The sequence below is a fragment of the Furipterus horrens genome, unplaced genomic scaffold (assembly GCF_987537825.1).
Source record: "Furipterus horrens unplaced genomic scaffold, mFurHor1.1.pri manual_scaffold_1, whole genome shotgun sequence".
Classification (NCBI taxonomy): domain Eukaryota; kingdom Metazoa; phylum Chordata; class Mammalia; order Chiroptera; family Furipteridae; genus Furipterus; species Furipterus horrens.
The window spans coordinates 41471365-41497492 of record NW_028327171.1 but is presented as its reverse complement, the minus strand read 5'-3'; the positions used below and the strand labels follow the sequence as shown (position 1 = coordinate 41497492).

General features: G+C 40.0%; 1 protein-coding gene across 1 annotated transcript in view; it reads right to left on the bottom strand.

The window, feature by feature from the left end:
• Positions 1-8389: 8389 nt before the first annotated feature.
• The window catches only part of USP13 (ubiquitin specific peptidase 13), a 117544-nt gene continuing 99805 nt past the window's right edge, over positions 8390-26128 (bottom strand). Inside the window, exons 20-21 of the mRNA XM_090274231.1 lie at positions 14900-14984; positions 8390-13230 (exon numbers count right to left, since the gene is read on the bottom strand). Of these exons, the coding sequence (XP_090130357.1) occupies positions 13137-13230; positions 14900-14984 (179 nt within the window). The 3' untranslated portion in view covers positions 8390-13136. The remainder of the gene's footprint in view (positions 13231-14899; positions 14985-26128) is intronic.

The following is a 26128-nucleotide window of genomic DNA, read 5'->3' as shown; positions in this document are numbered from 1 at the left end:
CTCTGTTACATTCGAGGTCCTTGGCCTAGGAAGAGGTCTCAGGTAAACATGAAGCCACAAATTCTTGAGGCTTACGTATATTGTAACATTCTAGTTTCGAAATACAAAGAGTCGAGGGCACTGTGGTGGGAGCTTTGATATTCACTGGCAAAGCTCAGGGGGGCGAGGTGATCCCTCCAGTGGGACAGCAGGAAGCAGAGGCAATAAGTCATTCGCCACTGGGCAGCGGTGACATCCCAGTCATAGTCTACTTCCCTAAAGCTCAACAATATTTTCAAGAATGGTATTCTTTGGAGTTTTAGAGTCCTAGGAACTTGGCCTGGGAAGATCTCTTGGGGCCAGCCTCCAGCCCGTGGTAGCTACCCGTCTGAGTGTCTCTGATGGAATAGCACCCCTTCTCGGCCTGCTCCTCCCTCCTCCCCATTCCGCTGGCCAGCTGACTCGCATCCATCATAATCCTCTAGGAGCCTCTAAACAAAGGATTCAAAGCAGCTTTTACAAATGTTCTGTTTATGATGCCATTCTATAATTTCAACAGTAACTGAATTCTTGGTAATAATAATAGGCTGTTTTCTTAGCTTTGCAGCCACTACATACATGAAATCAGTTAACAATTTAAAGACTGACAACGGGGTGGATGTGCAATGCTTTGATTTAACTTGATTATTGCCAAGTGGTGGCAGATTTGGGGGCCCATTTTATTTTGCTATTTGAATACAAAGCAACTTCAAACTCCAAAGGATTTGTTTTGGGGGAGAGTAAACAACTTTCCATTCTCACCATAATTTGGTAATTTGCAGAGCATTTGGTAGTACTTTCTCCAATAAATCTAGTGTCCATAAGAAACAAGATTTTCATAAGCTGTTCCCTGTCAGAAAGTGTGGAATTATTCCCTAAGACATTTTTCAATATTTTTAATAAAATTAAATTAAAACAGTTACTAAAAAGCAAGTCAGAGCACCACCAAAAATCAAGTAGCAATATTTTAGAGCAGTCTTTATTGTGCACATCTTTTTTTAAAGTGTATACACATTATTAAGGCAAAACTGTTTTTGGCATGTAACAGTCATGGCATAAAATTGTCATTTATATTACTCTTTTCATTTGAAAGAGTAGAATGACCTTGGTCCCTCTGAGGCTCTCTGGGAAGGCTCTGGGTTTCTTTTTTTCTTGTATTACCAAGTAACAGCCCAAGATCTCCTAGAGGATGACATGATTTTACAAGAGTGGCCACTTGTTTGCATAGATACGACTTTCACAGACCGATTTCACCAAGAGATAGGATGCAAATGCAGAGAACACCAGTGATCATTGCTGAATTTCAAAATATGTTACATCTATGTCTAGCAGGCTATTTGTCTATGCTGCTACACCTTAAAGTGAGGAGGAGTTGGAGGAAAAGGGAAGAGGAAGGGAAGGAGTAAAGCGTCCACTTGCTGGGCCAATCACATTGAGTCATCTTTCCCTTTGCTTTCTCCCAAGATCACTTCCCACGACCCCTTGAAAGAAGAACAGGTCTTGTCCACAAAGAACCTTCCACAGAAAACTGTGAGCTGTGCTTTCTCAACCAATCTGAGTTTCAACTAAAACATCAAATTAATGATACTTAACTGCGTTGGAATGTCCAAGACACCCTCGCTTTCACAGTTTTATGCCATTTCTTCATTCTTTTTCTTTAAAGGGAGCTATTGTATTGAATCTTGGGTCCATGTTTAGATACTCCTGCTAGGTAAATCTTTCTCATATAGTCTTGCTATACAAGTAAGACTTAAACATAATTGTACTAGTCCCACTTATAAAAGGAGTTCCCAAACTATTTACCATAAATTTTGTGAGCTCCTTGGGAATATAAAAAGCAACATGACCTTTTTGTGTCCCTTCTTCATTTGTCCCTGAATCAGTTCCCCAGGATTGGGCTGTACTTTCACTTAGTTGTTGCTGTTCCTTTCCACCTTGAAGTGCTTCTAAAAAGCATTCTAGAAACAGGGTATTCTGAAGGCTTAATTCATGTACCATCTTTTTGAGGCCACCTATTTTAGAAATTATTACACATGCACATACATAATTTTAACTTTCTAAAATAATTTCAAGTTCATTTCCTCTCTGGATTTTACTACACAGTTTCTCTATCTTCTCAGTATTTATAGAATTGGTTGAACTATAAACTGTTTTGAACTAAGAAGTAGATACTTTTTTTTTTTTTTAAGAGTGTTCGGAGATGAACTCTGGCATAAGGTTTGTAAAAAGGCAATTAAAAAAAAATAAAACATTTAACCTCAGGTACAAAAATAAATGCATGCATTAGTACTTGTAAATCTGCCTACTTAAATATTAACCAAAGCATGCAATATAACTTTACTGAATGTAAATTTATCCAGTGCATGATTAAGTCTCATAAGTTAGCTTATTTTCTCTTGCTTCTGAACAAGGAAGCATTTTCATGAACTTTGTGTTACAGCTTTTCTATTTGTTTTTACTATCCTGTCCTTGAGATTGTTTACAGGCCACCACACTGAACTTGACAGATATTCACATCTGTTTTGTGCAGAGTTGCAGCCAGTGCCAAACTAATCCTCTGAGGAATCCAGGTACTTGGACATCCAAATGATTTTTAGCAACCAGTAGAGGCAAAACAGATCTAAAACTTAAGCAAAATCCGTGTATCTGAAAGCTGCTAAACACAATCGTGTTGATTGCTTCAGCTCAGCTTTTGGGTTCTAAATGCTGAACAGTGCATTTCAATTTTTTTCTAAAAGTTTAGGAATAAATTAGAAATACTGGCATTCTAAATAAGGTGGGAGATTAGGGTAATGTCATGCACATGAAAACCATCATAAGGCAAAGTGAACATGGGGTCTTAATATCCACAAGCGTCACATAAATAGTGTGTGGATGTCAGACCACTGTCCTCAATATGGCCCTATTTGTATAGTAGGTGAGCTACTTGGAGCCATATCCCTGAAGGAGGGGGACTTGGCCAATATGTCTAAAAACACTGAAATTCAGAGGTGATGAGATGATTTCACGGTCACTCAGACCAACTCTGAAGTCTTCTCATTGTCTTTTTTTTTTTTTTTTTTTTTTTTGTAATCCCTGCTTTATGAAAAAATGAAGACAAGGAAACCAGAAATGGAGGGAGCAAAGCTCAGTAAGGCAGTAGGGGTTCTTATGTTAAGACAGCTCTGTCACCGTTTCACACACCCCTACACCCCCACACACATACATATGAGCTCGAAGAGAGAATTCACCACACACACAGCAAAGACCCTCATGTAGAGACATGAAAGAGTTGAGAACAAAAAAGAAAATTAAAGTGTGAGGTTTAACAAACTCATGTGGTATTTTGCCTTGAGTCAAGTTTCCGCTACTTGCAACCTTCACAGAATTACCAAAGTAACACTCTCTAGAAACAAGTGCCCCAATCGCAGAACAGTTTCCTCAGGACCTTCTCTACAAGAGAAAGCTAACTTGCAATGTTGCAGAGCATCACAGCAAAACCCTGACAGGCTCAGTGGGACACTTTTAGAAACCTGCACTCAAAATAATATTAAGGTGGAAGAAAGACAATTTGCTCAACAATAACATGTGCTTTTTTTTCTTTGAGTTTCTTAGACAGGTGTGACACAAAAAAGAACAGGGGGCACACACACTCAAGTAGGTCATTAGGCATTTCCACTGAGACACATAAAATGTTTGCACACGTACCATAAAGGAATTGCGCCATGTGAGCCATGTGTTCATGACTGAAGAGGTTACTGGTAGTTAAAGAAAATACAGCAAACCTAAATTTTTAGCAACTTCCTTTCAATTTTCCCCATACCATCTAACCCAAACCCTCTTCAATTTTCATTGCCCAAGTTTGTTTACATTGGTTGAAAAAAACCTGATTAATTTAATAAACTTTTTACAAACTATAACAAGCATTTATTAACTATTTAGAAAAGACATTTCTATATATTTTGTATATGAATACTGTATATCTAGTCTAATCTAAAAATATTGTTTTGAGACATTGTGATGCTTCCTTATTATGCTCAATAATGTTTAAAATCTTGGGATTTCATTTTTAAGCTAAAATAGGTAACAAAGAGGAATTTAACTTTAAATGTTTACACTGTTTCTAAATTAATACTAACCCAAATTAAGTGACCTATATAGTAAATTAATGGCAATGGAGGGGGGGGTATAAACATTACTGGCATACTATGTGGTAATATGTCTGTGTATTTAGTGAAATATTATGTATCATAGCACAACTCTGTTGGTTATTAAGGCTTCTTCTTAGTAGTTCCCTGTGTTGCTCTTTGAAATAAAATTACTACCATAAAAATAATCTATTATATTGATGTGTTTAATTTACTCAGTTGGCTTATAATTTACAAAGTACCAAGATTAAGGTAGTATTTTTGTACTATCATTGGAAGCATGCCTTCCCTTTTTCACATTATTAAATTGTATTTATATTTGTGCAATTTTAAACTATGTTTTCAAATAAACTTTGTGGCTTCAAGATCTTTTTAGAAATCTTTCAAAATGGGATTTGGGGATCAGAATTGCTTCAACTCAAATATAATCTAATTTGTACTACTGGTTAAAAGGTCCTTTTATTGAATATCACTACACATGATTTTGCATGAGCTAACTGGAAATCAGGAATGCATTTTTAGATATAAAACAAAACTTTAACTTCTTCCTTCTTTGTTAATTTTTAAGACTAAAATATTATTTAACCTAAAATTGAATTTTGTGATATTTTTAAAGAATAAAAGTATTAAAATATATTTCAGTTTTAGGGTCTTTATTTTCTTTTTTCTTTTTGGTCAGTCAATAAATATTTAAGCTCCTACTATGTGCAAGTACTGTTGTAGTTCGCAACAGTGGTTAAGTAAATTAAATTAAACTTGCCCTTGAAGAGCTTTGATTTCTGTAAGAAATCAAATACTTTCACAAAAAACAATGTCACGTGCTACAAAGTGGTAGAAGAACAAGGCAAATAAGGTATTATCTGTAGGTGGTCAGGAAATGTTTCTCTTAGGTGACATTTGGGCTAAGATTTAAATGACAAGAAGCCGGCCAAGTGGAGTTGTAGACAAGTATTCCTGGCAGAGCCAACAGCTAGTGCACGATGCCAAGGCACGAATGAGCTTGGTGTGTGATCACGGAGAAAGGAAGTCAGGGTAGTGAGACTGTGAGCTGGGGAGACCTCAGGAGATGCCCTAAGGGTAGGAGATCACAGGAGGCCTTCTTAAGAGCAAGGAGAGTAGGCCCGATTCGGCAGAGCAGAGGAGAGATGCCGCAAGTCGGAAATTTCCATGTTTTCCGAAATGTTTACTAACTAAAGTCCTTGAGCGGTCAGGTTGGTGATGGAGGGAACAGCAGGCTTGGATGAAGACTGACTATATCAGGAGACGGAAGCGCCCCCCTCTCCCTCTTCACTGCCCCCTCTTTTGATCTGAGGCAGCACTTAACCTTGGTGGAATTCCATTTTCTCCTCTGCAAAATCAAGCTAGACATCTTTCTCTCCTGCTTCACTGTCATTCTATATAAGGGGAAAAACTGTTGTGGCTCCTCTACTGAGCCCTTGCATAATTCAAAACTTTTTTGTCTCCTACTTTCACTGGGAAAAGACTATGCCAGGCCAAGGAAACGTCTTTCAAAATCCAGAGTTATATATTCAATTTCCTACTCAACATCAAATAGAGATCTAATAGGCATTTCAGATTCAACACATCCCATTCCTGATCATCTTTCCCAATATCCCCCAACCTCACCAAGCCTTCCCTATCTTAACTGATTGCAACTACATTCTTCAGTTGCTCAGAACAAAAACTCTGGGGTCAGCCTTAGCTATTCTCATTCTCTCACACTCCACATCCGATCCCTCAGGAAATCCTACTGGCCTCACCTTCAAATGTAGCCAGGATCTGACCAACCTTATCATATACCCCCACTGCTACCACCCATCTGCCTGAGCCGGCTTCCTCTCTCTCCTTGCTCACCACAGTAGCTCCTACTTCTATGCTTGCCCTTCTCTCATCTAATCTAAACAATGAACAAACTTCTTGAAACTGTGGTCGTAACAGGCATTGCTCTGCTCAGGTCCTTGTAATGGCTCCCCATTGCACTCAAAAGTCAAGCCTTCCAGTGGCCCCTCTCTGTCCTCACCCACTCCCCCTCATTTCCTTCTTTAAAACCCCTGATCTGGGTGCTGCTACTCTGACAAACCAGATATGTTCCCACCTTGGAACCTCTGCTCCAGCTGGTCCCTCCGACAAGCATATCCTTCCCTTAACTGTCCATCTGGATGACTTCTTCACTGCCTTCAAATCTTGGTTCAAATATCACCTCTATATCTTCCCAGAGTGCCCTATTTGGTACCATGATCTTAAGTTCCATCCTGCCCTGTTTTGTTTTTTTTTATAGCACTTAATATCTTTCAACATTATATATAACTTAACTTATTTTTGTTTAGTACTTGTCACTCCTTGCTAGGAAATAAACTCAATGAGAACAGAGATCCTTGTCTACTTTGTTTACTGATACATCTAAGAAAAACAATACCTAGCACATAGTAGGTGTTTAGTATTTATTGAATGATGAACCACACTATATAGACTAAGAAAATAAATTGGCTTAAAGGAACTATCTCTAGAAAAATACTTTTGAAAAATTTTTCAATGTTGGTATAATTTTCTTTTTCTTAAAATGTTTTTAGATTGAAATGAAATGTCAAAACTTCCATAGGGTCAAAATACCGATGTATGTGTATGGGTTAAAATGGTAATGTAAAACAGCACAGTAAAAATATCCTGTGTCTGTGAGACTGTCAGGTGATTTCCATAACTCACCTCAAGTATTATCATGCCCACTGCACAGATGAGAAGATGGAGTCTCGCACATAGCCAGTCTGTGTTGGGAACAGGATTTGAACTCGTCTATATGCCTCTGCTCTTGCCATCACAGTACACTACCCTGCCTCCTTACATCACTGACCAGTAGATCTTTAAATAATTGTTCGCATAAAGATGAGAATAACTCACCATTTTCCTATTAAATTTCCTACCGAGTGAAGTTTGTCACTGACTACATTTGAAAAGCAGGACTGTAAGTTCAAACAGCACGTACACGCTGGGCATGATGGAACACAGCAAATGAGTGTGACAGTTCTGAGTCACAAATAATCCCTCACTATCTTGATCATTTCTTTCTCCTCTTATCCCCCTCCCCACACATATGGCACAATACTATTGTTGGTCTTTTTACTTGGATTTTCAAATTATATAGGTTTATCCCTGGCCAGTGTGTCTCTATTGATTGGAGCATTGTCCTGTAAACAGAGTGATTGTGAGTTCAATTCCTGGTCAGGGCACATACCTTGGTTGTGGGTTCGATCCCCCCAGTCAGGACATGTATGGTACATAACCAATCGATGTTTCTCATGTTGATTATTCTCTCACTCTGTCTCTCCCCTCACCCCATCCTCTCTCGAAAAGCAATGAAACAATATCCTTGGGTGAGGATTAAAATATACATAGGGTCTTTTTAAAATTGTAAGCATTAAATGGACATATTTTAAATAGCAATTAGCATACCCTATATGGTAGGCAAAATAATGTCCCCCGAATGGGTCCACCTCCTAATCCCTAAAACCTGCGAATGCGTTATCTTATATGCAAAAGGAACATTGCAGGTGACTGTGGTTCCTGGGAGGGGAGGATTATTCTGGGCTCTCTGGGTGAGCCCAATGGGAGATGCGACGATGGACGCAGACACTGGACTGATGGCAAGGCTGTCAGGAAGCCATAAGCCAAGGAATGCAAGCAGCTTCTAGAAGATGAAAAGGGCAAGGAATGGACAGCTTCCCTGCTGACACCCTGATCTTAGCCCTGTAAGTTCCAGTTCAGACTTCTGACCTAACCAATGTGTTGTGTTAAGCCACTGACTTTGCAGTGGTGTATTACAGCGCCATAGGAAACATATTCAGCCTAGAAGCATGGTGTCATAGAAATGCTGAAATCTCTTGATGCAACTGGTGTCGATTCTGCTGGTCCTTGCGTTAAGGAAGCCACCAGCAAAGTGAGAGGGAACCACAGCATGGTCTCGGTTAGTCCAAAATTCCACTTGGCATCCAGTAGAGAAAGTCTAAAGGACCCTGGCTCCTCCCTGCTGGGGCCCCTCCCTCCTTCACAGGGGTCCTTTGCCATTGCTGATATTCCACTGTTGAGGGGACCCGGCAGCGTGGTGCCCACACAAAGAGACCCCAAAAGGAAATAAAATTAGCCACTGTCTCAAGGTACCTGTTCCCCTGATGGATGAGAACCTACCAAGAGGATAATTAGTTTACTTGGCATTTTGCAAAAGAAAAAAAAAGTCATAAAGGTACATCAGATTGTGAGAATAGCTTTTAATTTTAAAACAACTGCAGCAATAAATCATCCATCTCTCTATCCCAGGCAAATAGTCTCCCAAAACATTTGAGATATTTTAAACACCAACTGTGACTAGTGCAAAATCAAATAAATACAAACGCTTTCAGGAGCCAACATCAAAACCCGCCGGGCAGGTGGGCACTGGCCACAAGGCGACAAACAGCCTCTGCCGAGGCAAGGGGGGCGGCGCATCTGGAGCGGCAAGATTTGCACAGTATCTTAACACACCCGGCTCTGAACAGACTGAACAACACACACCTGGGGAGGGGAAACCACAAGAGAATGTTGTCTAAAGTGAAACAAGTACATCTAGCACCTTCGTGTGGCTGACATCCTTGGCACCTGGAAGAGCCTTGAAAAGTAAGTCCCAAGTTAGCAGCTTCTGGGCAAAGCCGAAAGAACAGGGTTTGGGGCTTATTTGCTTTTGTCTTTTAATTGCGGTCTTACACATATTGGTTTTCTACACAGAAGAATCTTCTATTTTCTGGAAGGCATTCTGTGCCTCACAGTGCTCCTGACTCCAGCAAAAATATCTGTGTTGCTTCTGTCTAGGTCCTTAGGAGAATGACCTTCCATGCCAAGGCATCCTGTCCTACCCCACACCACCTGTGTCTAGGTCAGCACTGCCCAGCGGGAGTACTGTGCAATGAGAGTCACGTGTCTAATTTTAATTATTCTGGTAGCCACATTAAAAAAAGATAAAAAGGAGTAAGTTAAATTTTAATGTCTTAATATATCTAAAATACTGTGATTTCAGCATGTAATCACTATAAAATAGATAAAATATTTTACAGTCCTTTTTTGTTGTCGTCGTTGTTTTTTCAGTTCCAAGGTTTCAAAATCTCGGTTTGGACAAGCCAATTTCAAGAGGCCATTAATTAGCCACATGTGGCTACTGACAACTGTACTGAAGAGCACAGTTCTAGAGAATCTTAATACAAACTCTCAGGGACATTTACTGAGTAGGGAATCTCTGTGGCCTGGTGTAGGTGACCTTATACACCAACTTATACAACCTTATACAGACACTTGTTTTGTAACCTAGGATTTCTGCCCTAAGGTAAAGGATAGAACCACACTTGACCTAATTCTATCCCTGGTCCCGCCCCTGTCACTTTTCACCTCCCCACAGATGAAGTGATTTAGCAACTGTGATCCTACAAGATGAAAAGACATCTTTCAGTGATAGACAACTTTCTCCGCACTTATTTGGGGATCATAGCTAGAACTATTAGAATAAGAAAATATTCTATAAATGTGACAGATTTAGCGGAAAGTAGTTCTGAGGTTTTTCAGAGAGGGAGGTATTTTAAACGCATTTTTAGTTTTTGAAGTGGACAGTAACAAAGTACCTCATGGACTGGAAAGTGAAGAGTTTCAAGAGTGGTGGAAAAATCGGAAAATCACTGAAGAAAGTGGCAACAGAAGCCAGGGTGGGTACATTAAAAATGAGACAGGTTCTAAGCTAGGGTGGATAAGCTGTAACATGCCAAAAACATAGCATGTGATCCATCACATCTCACACAACTGACCCCAGTAGTAACCATGGGAAAATAAAAACACAATCAACTGTTAGAACAGGAAGGGACTTCTGTCTGGGCTTATCTGGCCTAACCCGCTCATTTTAAAGAAAAAGGCCCAGAGAGGTAAAGTGGCATGGCCCCCTCACACTCTGAGGCAGAGTCAGGCTGCTACGCCGGTGCTCTCACCATGAACTGCGGCGAGGAAGGCTCAGGGGAATCAATGGACCCCGGAGTCCCAGGGTCCAGCTACTCACACCAGACCTCCTGCAGCCCGAAGTGAGCGCAGGGGAACGACAGACACATTCTCTTGCACATGGGAGAAAACAGCGAAGTCAAAATATTGAAGCTATGTTGATGTAAATTGGCATTGAAACGTGATTCTTCCAATAGTCCTTTGGGTATACTTTTTTCCCTTTAAAAACAAAATATTCCAATTTGAACCAAACTGGATTTCTGATTAGTTATATGGGTATTTAGGTCAATTGACAAAATAAAAACTTTGATACACTGTATTTTCCAAAGACACATTGATTGGGATTTTACACAAATGGATATCAAAAGGTGTTTACAGGAAAAAGGGCTTTCTTTCACATGCACACCGACACACTAAGAATTTCACAATTACACTGCCATACCTCACACAGAGGACTTCTAGTAGGATGATAATTCATTGACAAAATCCATACATTAGTCCAGTTTTCTGTTACAATTAATTTCACCTACATACATGTGTAAAGTTAATCAGTATGTTCCAGACATTTATTCCAGGGAAATCTGCCTTGTATATATTAAGGAATACATATAAATACATTTTTAAGCTAGAAAGAAATTCATTATTTGCTCCAGTTTTTCCCCGATTCTCCATCTGAAATAAAGAATAGCACATATACAAAACTTTGCCTTGTAGAAATAGCCCTTTGTTTTCTGAGGCAGGAAAAAAAGGCAGCCATGCTACACTTTTTTACAATATATTTAGGCATGAAAAGGGCTAAATTAATTTTTCTACTTAATTAAATTAAATATTGTATAGCCTATAACTTTCTATACTGATTTTATACCACTCATTTTGCAAAGTTTTATTATAAAATTTTTATTGTGTTCAAAATACACATGCTATCTTTGTCCACAGTTCAATTTAAATCCCCAATCACCCCCCCCACAGCCCCCCCACCCAAAAGGCCTTTGCTCTGTAATGTCATTGAAAACCAGTCACTTTTGATGTATGTTTGGAGTCATTACTCTAGGATACTCACTCAGCCCTAAGGAGACTAGAATTAGTAAGGCTGCTTAGCGTGGGGATTTCTCGAGGAGTCAAGGGCTCACGTGAAGGAGTGGGCTGCTTTAGGACATCCACGTCAGCATTACAGTGTGACCCCAGTGGGCAGAGTTTAGTAGAGAATTACTGCACCATGAGCTCCCTCCTTATGCCAATCTCATTTGTTCCCAAATCGAAGAAAACATCAGATGAGAGCAGGGAGGGAGCATACTCTACTAGGACCCACCAGGGCATACCGTCTGCTCCTCTTCAAAGGTTCATCATCTCATATCTCACCGTGTCTTTGAAGCACAGCTGGAAAAGAGAGCAGGTGTCCCCACATCATTGCTCTGACAAAGGAAGTGAGGCACAAGGAGGAGGAGGGACTTGCCCAGCTAGGAGCAGCACCCAGGCCTCCAGGCCACGTCCTTGGGCTCCGTGTCCTGTGTTCACAGGGTGTAACTGCTCCCCTGTGCGACCATCCCAGTCATAACCAGATAATTCACAACCCACCAGGTCACAATCCACTGTCTGCGCTGTATTTCACCCAATTGGGTCTATTTTATTTTCCCCCAGTTTCTAGAAAGATCCTTTCTACCAATCATATACATGTTAAGCGGACAGCAACAAATCCTTTTACATTTGACTGAATAATCTGAAATAGAAACTCCAGAGACTGTAATTTGGTACAGGCCACAGGAAAACTCTAGAGCACTATCATTCCCTGTTTTCACCACATTTGATATTGTGATCTAATCCTAGATGACAACTAATACGCTGAAATACCAAATGGAAACGGTGGTCTGTCATAGTAGCATACCAAGTTTCTTTCCATCTGAAACCCTTAAAGTGCCCAAGATCACATTGTTGGTGGCAGCAGACACACAGTGAAGGCAAGTCAGGAGGTGATTAGCCAAGAAAGGACACAGATGAGACTCTGGCCTCGGAAAATGTAGCAATGGAGGCAGGCAAAGAGCTCAGGGACAAGAAAATCACAGACAAACTTGGGGCCCTTAACATGATTTCAAGGAGTTGTCATGTGTTATGGTAAGAAGCGATCAGCTAAAAATTCACACTATGCCTTAGCAGGAAGGGCTGCTGAGAAACAGAATCCATCTACCTTTGGCCAAGAACAGTGTGGTGCTGCTGTGCGTTACACCACTAACTGTCAAAAACCCAAGTGAGTTCTTGACAGCACTTGAAGGGACACCTCAGTCCTTTTTCTGCCAAAAATGTTAAGTGGGGAACTAATTTTTTAAACTGTTCCTGAGTTATAGTTGCTTTAAAATATTGACTTGCTCTGTTCCAGCTATGCTTTAAAAACCAGCGTGTCACAGATTTCTTCGGTGACTGTAAAGGTCTCAATATCTCAGTCTCGTTCTCACACGCATTCGCACAACCGCATTCTGAATTTTGATGTGATTGCATTGAAAATATTTCATTGCAGATGCTCTAATCTACTCTGTATGGACAGGTCAGAAATCATTGCGTTTAATGAAAAAATGACAACACAAATAAAGCCCAGTCTAGTTGCTGATTTTCTATATGAAACCAAAGTGGGCTTTTCATTTGTTGTAGATGAGGCCACACCACAGACCCCCCAAAGCAAAATGGAGGGCCGGTGGCACATTCCTGTCTTTGATGTGCCAGTGGCAGATTCCCCACCAGCCACAGGAATACTTTTCTTTTTGAATCATTCTCTCCTTGAACATTTATAAAAAGAAAAGCTATCTACAGTAGTGTATCATCACTAATAGAAATTTCTTCCCAGTCTCATTTCAGAAGGCGTCAAACAATGTTCTTTGAATAAACTATAAATACCCCCACGTATTCCTTCATGTCTGGCTGTTCCAACTTCTTTTTTTTTTTTTTTCTTTTTTTGGCAAATTAAAAGGCGTATGGCTTCTCGCCGACTCATACGTCTGAGGTTTAGCTTGGTATCCTGCGGTAAAAGTACATGTAGCCCAGGTCTTTAGGGGGCCTTTCTGAGGCACAAACTTTGTGGTCATTGTAGATCACCCATCTGAAAATAAAACACGGAAGCATTTGATGGGTTTAAGTCAATTCCAGGAAAGTCTGCAGAAAAAAGTTACTGTGCCATACTTACAAGAATCAAGATGTTTTAAGATAACCAAACTAACCTTTGTTGTATAAAGAGACACAGAATAAGAGTGAGAAATTACAGTTGCTTTTTTATTCTGAACCTCTATCAAAAAAGTAGTTAATAAAAGAATGAGCTAGTAACTAAAAGTAGTTACCAACATTTTAAGCACTTTGATCTCATAATTCTTTTTACAGAAATCCATAAATAACCTCAAAAATTGAATCAAAGAATTATTTACAATGGTATTTGTTTCAGCACTAGGTATAAAACTAAAAATCAGAAATAAATAGCCATGCCATGAACTATGTATTATACAACTATTAAAATGTCTCAAAGAATATTTGGTAATTTGAGAACAAATCACAATATAAGTCAAAGTGAGAAAAAGCAAAATTATATGGGTATATTAAGCTTTTAGAGAAGTTATAAATACATACATATATTTATATGTAGTATGTATATAGAATTACATACCCTCTCCCAAAGAAAATAATAAAACAAAGAGAAATATAGACAATTACTATCACTAGGCTTCCAGATGACATTTTGGTATGATTTTATATTACACCAATTCTTTATGATGAATTGTGTTGGTTTTAAATTACAATTAAACTATTTCTCTTAAGTATATTTAAAAGAGCTATCAGGTTTGGTAATAAAAAATTTCTTTATAAACCAAGTCCCTGTGCTCAACTATTTCATGAATTAAGTGAAGATAAAACTAAAAGATCCACAAAAAGGAACACAACCAAGTGCTGGGTGAGAACTGGTCCCTCGTGCAATGAACTCGAAGCACGGGGTGAGAAGTCAACATCCTACAGTAGAGGCCAAGGTCACATGTTTCTACAGCATCCACGTGGTCCAAGCACAGCCTCAAGCAGGAGTGCCGACCCACAGGCCACTCAGTGGGGAGCTCCAGGAGGGGAAGCCAGTGGGGTCTGTCAGGATCCGGCCCCGGGGGAAGGTTCTAAAGACAGATTCAGCTTACACCCATATCTGTCTCATTCCCAGTTCATCACACACCTAACAATTCTTAAGAAGCCAAGAAGCCTACTGCAAGGCTGTAATCAAGCAAAACACTGACTGTTCAGGGTTGCCAGCTAAAACACAGGATACTCTGTCTAACAGGTAAACAACAAATAATGTTTTAGTGTAAGTATGCCCTGTGCAATATTTGAGACATAATTAACTAAAAAGTTATTCACTGTTTATCTGAAATTCAAATTTAATGGGGCGTCTGGTTTCCTTTTTTTGTTGGCTTAACCTGGCAATCCTGTGGAGGCTCCAAATATGATACATTCTGCTGTAGACTGCATCTTTATTTTGGAAAGTTACCTTGGTGTAATAGTATGATAGTCGAAAGTAGCTTTGAATACCAGCTCTGACACAGCTACTTACTAGCTAAGATCAATCTATTCAGCCTCCCTGAGACTCAGCATCTTGGGAGGTAAGATGGCTTTAAGAGTTTATCTTACCAGGCCATTGTGAAAACCACATGAAATATGCATGAGCACCTAGTACAGTGCCTAGCACACAGGAGGAGCTCAATAAAACAGATATCATTTACCTTCTTAAAAAAAAGACTCACCTTCCTTCCTTTTTGATATGGCAAACGTAATGACCACTCATCGTAGATGTTCCCATGTGACTGATGAATGCAAATAATTCGTACACTATGAAAGAGGAAACAACTCAGTTACATGCAGCATTTCTAGAAATCAATACTTCTAATCAGAACTTAAAGCCAATAATTGTGTAATCCAGCAACTATTTAAACTGAAAGACAAAGTCTACTTGTACCTTGCTATACCGAGAACATACCCACCCACACACCCACCCAAAGTGACACCAAATTCAACCTTCAAATTCATAAAAAAGCAGGACATAAACAATCAACGTCCAGCTGACATTAAATTCCTATCTGGAAGGGTTTTAAAAATCCTACAGCCTGGCCTGGTGGCAAGTTTGTGGGTTTAACAGGATAGTCCTGGCTCTCTCACACTGAAGTAGCGTAGGGGCAGAGAGGTGGTTTCATCTCTCTGAGCTCACACCTTCACCAAGATGAAAAATCCACCTACTTCACGAGGTTGTATGAGGCTTCAGTGAGCAATTCAGAATAAAATACCATACAAATGTCAGCATTATGAGGAAGACAGCAGACAGCTGTTATCATTCATAAAAAGAGACAATGCTTCAGAATATGCTCCTTGTGATTTCTGACTTGCTCATGATTATACACTATATAGACCAAAATTCAGGCTTCATGCTTTCTGAACAAGGAGATATACAGCCCCTTAGAGGGTAAGACTGATATTTATTCTCTAACAAGTACCTCCTTCCATAAACCACAGGACTGTCTCAAGTCCATGTTGAATGAATTTCAGCGCCTGCTCCCCAGGCCAAACCCAGGCCTACACAACCCACAGTGAGTTCCACAGACAAGTACCAGTCCACTCTGCAAATGTTACAGATCACAGCAAAACAGGTACAGAAATGGACTATTTACAAACTTTTGTACTAAGTTGAGAATAATATTCATGTCTGTTGAATTTAATAAGAAAAAAATAGGCTTGCATATTCGTTTTTCTAGTACACAATGTTGATTGCATTTTTCAAAGTAGTAGTTCTAGACAGACCTTTTCCCTTTCCCTTCTCTCTCCCATTCTCTCTCTCTCTCTCACTTTTCAGCCATGCTCATCCCTCACTGAGCTGACTCCTGCTCCTCATCTCACACATCCTTCAGCACATCACACACTGCCGATCACCTTCTTCCTCAGATATTTGTCTCAGGTCACAACCCTCTCTTGGTTGTCCATCTGCCACACTGGCTCCTCCTCATCTCCCTGACCTCTCAGTCCATGGTGATGGCCTGGGACTTGAACCTCAGACCTCTTTTTTCACTCCCCTGACTGATCTCATCCAGTCTCATGGTATTAAATGGAATTATTTTCTTAATTCCCAGACTGTTCACTGTTAATGTATGCTATCCAATTGAATTTTGTATGTTGCTCTTGTTCCTACAATTAGTTCCAATAGTTTTTTAGTGGATTCCTTAGGATTTTCTCCATACAAAATTGTTATCTGCAAATAGAAATAGTGTTACTTCTTCCTTGTTAATCTGGATGCTCCTTATTTCTTTTTCTGGCCTCACTGCTAGAACCTCCTGTTACAATGCTAAATAGAAGTGGCAGGAGTGGACATCCTCATCTTGCTCCTGATCTTAGGATAAAAGCATTCAGTCTTTCACTATTAAGTAGGATGTGTAATGTAGACGCTTTTTACTGAGTTGAGGAAGTTCCCTTTCATTCCTAGTTTGTTAAACATTCTCTTCTCATCCTTATTTGTCTCAGTCAATGGCGATACTACTCTTCCAATAATTGAGGACAAAATATTTACACACACCCAATACATCAGCAACGCTGTCAGCATTTCCTTCAAAATATTTCCAGAATCCAACCACTTCTTACCACCTCCACTAGGAACCCCTGATCCAAGTCGTCCTCATCGCTTATCTGAACTTTTACAATAGCCTCCTAACTGGGGTCCCTGCTGCCTTCCTTGCCCCCTGCCATCTATTCTCAGTAGGGCTATCAGAGTGGTCTTGAAAGGGAAGTCAAATTGTGGCTATTACTGTCAGAAAAAAACCTCCAGTGCTGTTCTGCATCCCAGAGTAAACTCTCACTCTTGCAGTAGTCTGTGAGACACCCCCCCGCCCCTGCCCCTTCCTCACAGTCACTCCATGCCAGCTACTCCGGCCCCCTGGCTGCTCTGCAAACACACCCACATGCTCTGTCCCTCAAGTCTCTACTTTACTGTTCCCTCTATTTGAAACTCTTCTTTCAGTGGTCACATGACTCACCCCTCACTTCCTCAAGGTCTCAGATCAAATGTCACATCAGAGAGGCCTTCCTGAGCCAACTCATAATAGAGCAATCCTCCCTTCCACTCCCACCCTGAGCTTGCTTCACTGTTATCCATATAACACAAAGTAATGCGTGCCCTGTCACAGAGTTACGTGTGCATTTGTTTACTGTCTACCCCCTTTTGTCCCAGGCTAGTGTATAGCTCCAGGATGACAAGAAGTATGTCTGTTTTGTTTACTGAAATATTCTAGGCACATAGAACAGTTCTTAGCATGCAGAAGGCACTCAAAAAGTATTTACTGAACGAATAAATACATGAGTGAATGAAGGAATGACTCCCTTCACTCTATTTCCTTGTTTTTTATATCATCTTATACTGTATGTATTTTTATAAAATACCTCCTGAAGTATAAATTGGAATATAAATTAGTAAAATAATTACTCAAAAGATAAATGAATCAGAGGAGATGGTCTTTCCTACTATTAACTAGTTATATCATCAACTAATAACCAAAAATATCCCAGGTTTAAAACCAGAAATCAGGCAAAGACAGTTGTGAATGACAATCATTTATCCTGCACATATTTTCTGAAATAGTGAATATACCCTGCTCGGCCCTCTCCTTTGCCCCCCAACACTAAGAACCCACCCCTACCCCAGTAAGCAAGACAAGGTGTGGGCTCAGACCTTCTCATGTTTCTTGACCTGGTTGCTTTTTAAAGCTCTTTTTGAATAATTCTGTGTCAAACTCCAAATCTTCAGTTTGAGGTACAATGCTGATCTCTCAAAATACAGATGCTGTCTTAGAATTTTCATGAAATAAAGAAAGGACACGAAAACTAACAAGCAAAATAGAACCAGAGACATGGAAACAAGGAACAGACTGACAGCAACCTGAGGGGAGGGAGAAGGAGAGAAGGATGGAAAGAAGGGGAAGGGACTAGTCATGGAACATGTATGAACGATCCATGGACATGGACAACAGGGTGGGGATTGACTGTGGGATTGGGGGGCGAGCTGGGCAGAGGTCAAGGGGGGGAAAATTGGGACAACTATAATAAAATAACAATAAAATATTTAATAAAAATATATCTGTAAAAGAAAAAAGAAGAGAAAGAGCACAATTCCCCTACTAAGTCCCCCCCCCCACACACACACCAAGGAACTGTCCTCCAAAACAATGACTCAAATAATTGATCAAGTATTTAAATGGGCACTTCCCACCACAAGCCAGGGTCACATCAATGAAACACTGCTCAGACCCCAACACAGTCAATGGGTGGACAAAACAAATAAATGTAGAGAAAAGGATAAATCCACACACCTGACGCACCCAACATGTCATTACACCCCCAAAGGCATTTTTCCCCTCTTTGGTTAAAACCGATACTCATGTAGACTCAGAATGAGTAATAAAAATAAATTAAGTTAAAGATTAGCATAACTTAGTCCTGCAATTAAAATTAACCATGTTTATCAATATAAGCACCCACCCCATGCATTATTCAAGATGTCCTGCTAGGAAAAAACAGCAAAAGAGAGAATCACTCTCAACACATTTGCAAAAACTCGACAGGTTAAAAAAAAAAAAAAAAACCCAATTAATATTTGCTTCCAAAGAGAAAGTCAAAGTGAATAAACCAAGGAGGGAAGCTCCTGCTGATTCTTTTCCTAGTTCCAAGTTCCCTTCTAAAAAACAGCATTATGACACACACGACCCCCAAAATGTACACACCTTTTTCACATGGATAGAAAAAGCAGTGTAAAGCAAGGTGAGTCATTTTTAAAATGTTGACTTTCAACAGAGAAACTTTCAAAGCACCGGGAGTGGTAAACAGAACTGTCTGAACTACTGTGTCCAGTGTCTGGTGAACAGTGTCCCTCTAAATAGCCAGAATTACACAGTACCTGAAACTAGCATCCTTCTTCCCCATCCCCCTCTCCCAACAAAATGCATGCTTTTTTAAATTTAGGAAAATGTTCCCAACCTTTCTAATATGAAGAATTTTTTAATGGCAAAATGTTACCACCACCACCCCTACCCAATGTAAAAGTGGCTGTGCTCGGATTTTATTCTTTGAGAAAGCACTGTCTGGAAAAAAAAAACACCTGTGAAACCTGGGAAGTAGAAGAGGCAGCAGCATCCCACCCATGTCATGTGGAGGAATGGCTTTCCCAGGGTTATCTAGGGTAGGGACCAGCATGCTGTGATGACCTCTAGGGCAAACCCAGCCCACAGCCAATTTTTGTACTGTCAAGGAGAAAGGGAAGAAGGAGGAGGACAAAAATATAAGAGGACATGTATATGGCCCACAAAGCCTAAAACATGTATCTACTCTCTGGTAAAAGAAAAGAGCCAGTTTTGCTAGCGCTCCTCTACTGGCAAGAACTTAGCTCATCTCACTGCTTACTACTGATTAAATGTCCCAGACTTGGTAAAGTTAACTTGTAGATTTTAGTTTGGTAAAGATTTCTGTCCAGTGGAACATACAACCTCAAGGATTTATGGTCCTGCTAGACACTAATTTTATATCAAATTCAGCAATCAAATTCTCCTTAAACATCCTTAGTGTCTCAGATGCTTCTGAATCAGTAATAACATTTAACTGTTTCCCTCATTAATTATGAGTCAAAGAATTAATTATGTATTCAGTTTATATGTACCTGAGAGTTGTGACTACCTTTTTGAAAATCATAGTTCAACAACACATAATGGACACAAGCAACTCTAGATTCAGGAGCGCAATTAAACTAATTTATACTTTATAAACCGTTGCAGCATGTATATATCTTTGAAAAGCAGCAACATTCTCATGTCAGACACATTAATGGGGTCTACAGAGAGTGCTCAGAATACAGAAACACCAAAAGATTCCTTGAAATAACCACCAAGACCCCAGGGGCTCTGCATCCTTCTGGTGAGAAACCCAAACTGAGTTTTCCATCTGAATCTTCCTAACTTGAATAATTTGTTTCATTACCCATTCCTAACTCCCTCTGTACAACAAAGGGGAATACATTATCCCCAGCTGACTAACATTTGACTCATAAATACCCTATATCTGCAAACAACATCTACCTCCAACAGCTTGATTTAGAGAACTTCTGAGCTGCCAAAAAGAAGAGGAGGAGGGTTTGTGTAAATTAGTCACAGTTTAAGGCAGCTGACAACATGGACAGACTTCAAAAGGGTCTATCAGTGGCCTCCCCAACCCCAGTCAACTCAAAATTACCAACCCCCTTTGACTTCTCTTTGCTATATATACTACCTTAGACTCCAAATAGCAAACACTTCCCTCCAAGATTAATCATTCTCAGTCATTCACACTTGATGGCAGATTAGGTGACTCCACAGAGTGGTTTCCTCTTAACTTCCAATAGCACCATTGGGGGAAAGAAAACAAAAACACGAATAACAAAGAGGTGCTGGAGTGGGATGAGGAGTAAAAAGCCCAGATGCATTAAGAACGTGTGCATGGCTTTACAGTCACTCAGCTGCCCTCTGCGGCTGCACCTCCTGCTCTCCAGATCCTACTCGGCTGCATTGCTCAGGGACCTGGGCACGTTGGGAGCCCAACCATTACATAAACGAAATGTCTCTGGGCTCCCCTTGCTGGAAAATATCTGGTGCAGCAAAAAATGTCTGAACCATTCCAGCGATGAGGTTGAAGGAGCCGGAGAGGTTTTGAGTACTCGCAGCCTAATCCCACTGTAATTACATTGGCAATCAGTTCTTTATTTTATAAAAAGAAGTAAATGCTCATTAAGTGCAATACAGAAACAGAAATGGTTTTGCAAATGGAGAAGCCCACCCAGGTCAGACTGAAAGTCTGATTTTCCACTTTTTCAAAATTTTAAAAAATACGACAGGAAGTTAGGTGCTAGCCCTAAAATGATGATAAATAGAGCCTTCTGAAAAGCAGACCCCCCATTTCCCTTCCAGTATAGAAAATCTGAAACAAGTGACTCAATAGGGGGTAAAGGAGACCGTGCACAGGCTCCAAAACCAGACAGCCCTGAATTCCAAGCGGGTTCTACCACCAAAAGCCACTTCACTCATGGGAGCCACCATCTGATATCCTGCTTGTAAGGAGTGGAGGAAATGCCTCGAGGGCGCATTCAATAAAGGCAACTACTATTCACCAAGTGTTAACAGCGCAACCCTTTTAAGCAAATTAGGTAACATTTAAATAACAGAATTTCATCTAATGGCATTACTTCCTCATGCAAAAAGATGGCAACAGTGAACTTTAATTAGCACATTCCCTAAAAGAAATTTAATAATTTGTTTTTCATTGTATTTTTCCATTACCATTTGTCCCCCTTAGACCTGCCCCCAGCAATCACCACACTGCTGTCCATATCCACTGACCTTGTTCCTTTCTTGCTCAATCCCTCCACCCCCTAACCATTTGACACAAGTGCTTATTTAATCCCTGTCCTTGTAATAGTCACTTTTTTCCAATTTGAATATCAAACTGGTCATTTTCAGCATTAACCTGATATAGTCATGTCCCAGTAGCCACTCTCCTTCTTAAGGCAACAGTAACCCAATCTTGCTTTTAAGGTGTGTTTCTCTAGTTTAAACAGAATTAGAATCACTTGGAGGGCCTGCTCCCAGAGGTCCTAATCCAGTAGGTCTGGGTGGGGTCCAAAAACGTGCATTTCTAATAAATTCAGAGGTGATGTTGCTTCTGCTGGTCCAGGACCGCACTTGAACCAGGGCTTGAAGGGGCCAACCCCTCCCAGCTTACGAGGTAGGAAGGAAAATGTCTCCACCCTCAGGTTCCACGCGTGGGGCCCGAGACCAGGGAGAGGTGGACACACACCTGAGTCTCAGTTTCTCAGGACCTTTGCTGAGGGGACAAGATTCTTTCTGCTGGATTTGAACCTGGAAAGATACAGCTGCTGGAGGCACCGGCAGCCACCCTGTGGTATTAGGCGGAGCATGTCTGAGACTGGAACCAAGCCAGAGGAAGCAAAGCCAACACGCACATTCAGATGAAAGGGGTTTAGTCCCGGAGCAAAAGGCATGCCTGAGTCAAGTCTGCCGGGGACTATCCAGCTTTGATGACACAATACTTCCCTTTCTGCTTAGACAAGCACTGCTCAGCACCCCTGCCACTTACAACAGAATCCTGAAAGCTGAGATTGTTAATTGGTTTCTTTGTCTGTCCATCTGTTTGTTTTGGCTCTCCATGTTGCTCCTAAATACCAATTACCCTTACATTTTTTTTATTGAGTTTAGAGAGAGAGAAGAAGGGAGAGAGAAAAAAAGAGAAAAAAAAACATCAATTTGTTGTTCCACTTATCCATGCACTCATTATTGGTTGATTCTTGTATGTGCCCGGACCAGGGATTGAACCCATAGCCATGGTTTATTGGGTTGATGCTGTAACCAACTGAGCTAGCTGGTCAGGACTCCCTTACCTTTAAATTGTTTTTAAATATGCCCCATGTTAAATATATCCACCAATTCACCAACCAACCAAGAAAAAAGAAAAAAAAGGTAAATAACCTACCTACACAGATTATACATCTCCCCAAATTAATCTATCGATTTAATGTAATTCTAATCCAATCCCTGCAGAATGACCAATTATAAAATCAGGAACTTGCCAAAATTCAACAATAACAATTTAGAAAATATAATGGGAAAATTTTTATTCATAAGTAACACAGAAAATGGAGTTCTGAGAAGTAACTGAAACAGTAATACATAGGCCACTTATAAAGAAAACCATATAGCTTTGCAGGGGCTGGAGAAGGGAAACAGGAATCAAAGGAAAAGGATAATATGTTTCTGGCAAGAAAAAAATCAAATACTGTAAAGGTGCCAGGTATTCCCAAACTAATAGCTAATACATGAAATGCTCATACAAACTGATAAAAAAAAAAAAAAAAGAAAAAGCTGAAAACCTCAATAAAAATGGAAAAATGGGCCAAAGGAAATAAAGAGGCAATTAACATAAGAAAAACAACTAGGCAATAAAAATATTAAAAATTATGAACAGTGTTCAGCCCTATGGGCAACAGGAGAGCCGCCAGGGTGCATTTCTGGGGGGTAAGGTAATAATCCTGTATTAAAACTTAAAACAACTTGTGGTTTTGACTCAAAAACTTAACTTCTAGAAATTCACCCTAAGGAAATAATCAAATGCGGGCCCAAGAATGTTCACTACAGTGGTATTTTTAATAGAGAAGAAAGGAAGGGAAGAAACTTAAATGTGAACAAATGCTATTACTTAGCTAGGGAATGAAAGAGGCATTTGCTGTACTTCTGTCAACAGAATTCATCCTTTAAGAAAATTTTTTTAAATCACTGCTGTCAGCTTCTGAATATACAAATAACCCCATTACTTGAAACTCTTTCTGTAATCATCCTTTATTTAAATAATAACTAGCTGGCCTAGAATTAGGTATATAAATTATGGTACATAGATCCAATGAAATGTTATTAATACATGTTCAATGATCTAGACTTACGTATATGTACATCTACAGTTAGGGGAAAAGCAGGTTATAAAATACCATGTATAAAATAGAATTTATATTCTTTATTAATTTATATTCATTTTTTGTATTTGCATAGAAAGAATATACACAAAACATTAACAGTGGTTATGACTTAGTAGTAGGATTCTTGAGCCATTTTTACTTTCCTCTTTTCAGATATCTATATTTTTCAAGTTGCTAAAATTATTATATATCCTTTCAATTATTACAAAATAATATAAATGATCAATTTTTTAAAGAAGGAAGAGAGAAGTGACTGGCAAGAGTGCAGGTGATAATGCAACAAAGCACAAGAAAACATCTTTTCCTTCCCTGTGATATATGCAAAGTTACACAGAATAGGACGCTGATTCCTGCATGTGGCACTTAGTGGAGAAAGCAAAAAAACTACCCCTGTGACCACTACCCACTGGCATTCATTCAGTTCTTCATCCAATCATTCATTTGCTAATCACCTCCCAGGGGCCAGGCACAATGCTAGTGAAGCTACTTTAAAAACATCTGTCACAAACAAAATGCATCTGTGGCGTTCGGGTGACTTATGTTTGTCAGTTTTTCATAAGTAAAATTTTCACCTACTATTGCTCTTAGGTTCTGCACATCCTGTATGTGACTTGTCATAGTGCATCACTAGCTCATTCCCCACCCCCACCCACAAATGACCTAAATTTAGAGGCAATAAGGAATAAAGTCACAGAGCTGGACCCATAGTGCCTTTAAATTAAAGCACGCTTGAAAGTATCACATCCTATTCAAGGATGCAACTCAAACACCAGTAGTGCAGGAATATCTGCAGATCACTCTGAGTTCAGGAAGCCCAAGGAGAGGATGTGGCTGTTCCTATCATTACTGACCATCTTTGAGAGTAGTTAGGGTCCCTCCAGGCACCACCAGAAGACAGAAAACCCTAACAATCAGGCTCTCCCTTCATCTGCATCCAAATACCTTGGCAACTTTACAGTGGTCCCACCTTGTGGTTTATTCCTTCTGTGAGAAGGACTCACCAAAGGCCATTACAGAAAGTCAAGGAACCAGTGAACCAATGGACAGTAACACATAATAAATCCTGCTAATGAATTACTGAGAATATTATTTTAATATTTTAGGCAAAGCACTGGTTTCCAAAAAGCAATACAAGTTCCTTCAGATGACTATGGAAGTTGGGAGAACTCTATCTCACCCTTTTCTTACCTATTTTATATAAGAGAAGAAGAAAGTTGCCTGCCCACTCTCTCTCTCTAGAGCTAGATCAACACATACGTGTTAGGTCTGGTAAAGCCATGAATAAGTAGAGCTACAGCTGTATGATGACAGGAATGAATGCTCCTAGTGTAAATTTAATTAAATCCAGTTTTTTTTACTTGGTACTTTCTATGTGCTAGACACCGTGAGCTTTATAAAAGTAAAATGGCCTCTGTCCTCTGCAAGCTGCCAATCAAATGGGAGACACAGATATTGACATAAATAATTTTACTCCAAGATGAATTTGATATCTGTAATAAAAGAAGAACACACACACACACACACACACACTACATTACAGTGGCTCTGCAGGCAGACTGCTAGGGTTGGAATTCCGGTTCTACCTACCTGTCACTAGCTCTGTGACCTTGGCAATTAACCTTCTTTACCTCAATTTTTTCATCTGTAAAAATCTACCTTGTAGGATTACTGTGAGATATAAAGGTGGCACAATGGAAGTGTTGTTAATATTGGTATTATTACGAGCATATGAGGTAAGGATGGATTATGACAAGGACCCAAAGCCATCCAGAGAAACAGAATCTATGGCCACATTTTGAATCAGGGTAAGGATTTTGGTGTGCAGTGATGGGAGAAGGGCATTTCACAACTAAGGACTGACCTGAGCAAAGGCCTGCAAAAAGCGAGAAGAGGGTCAATGACAGCTGAGTGGGCTGCTGCTGTGGCTATAGTACCCGGCAACTGAACTTGGGCATGGGGCAGGGGGAGCAGAAGAAATGACACTGAGAGACAAGGTAGGCTGACGATTGACTTCAGGAGGTGATAAATGCCAGGCTAAAGAGCTTGAACATTATTCTGTGGCAATGACAGTCTGAGAAGCAGGGTATCACAATGTCAAAGAACATGGATTCTGGGTTTGAATCTTGTCTCTACCTCTTAAGCACTGTGTGACCTCAGACAAGGTACTTAATCTTTCTGTGCCTCTGTTTTCTCACCTGTAAAAGGAGGGTGTTAAGGATTAAATGACTGTATATATGCAGAGTGTTTAGAACAGTGCCTGGCACATAGTCAAATACATAAATGTTTGCTCTCAAAAGGTAGAAGGAACGCTGGCTTATGGCACCTTTTTCTGCCATTGTGACAGCCCTTCAGAAAATTATCAGTAGTTAATATGGACAATGTCAGGATCAAGGGTGCAAGACTGCTCTTCAACTGTTCAAAAACCACAGGAAAA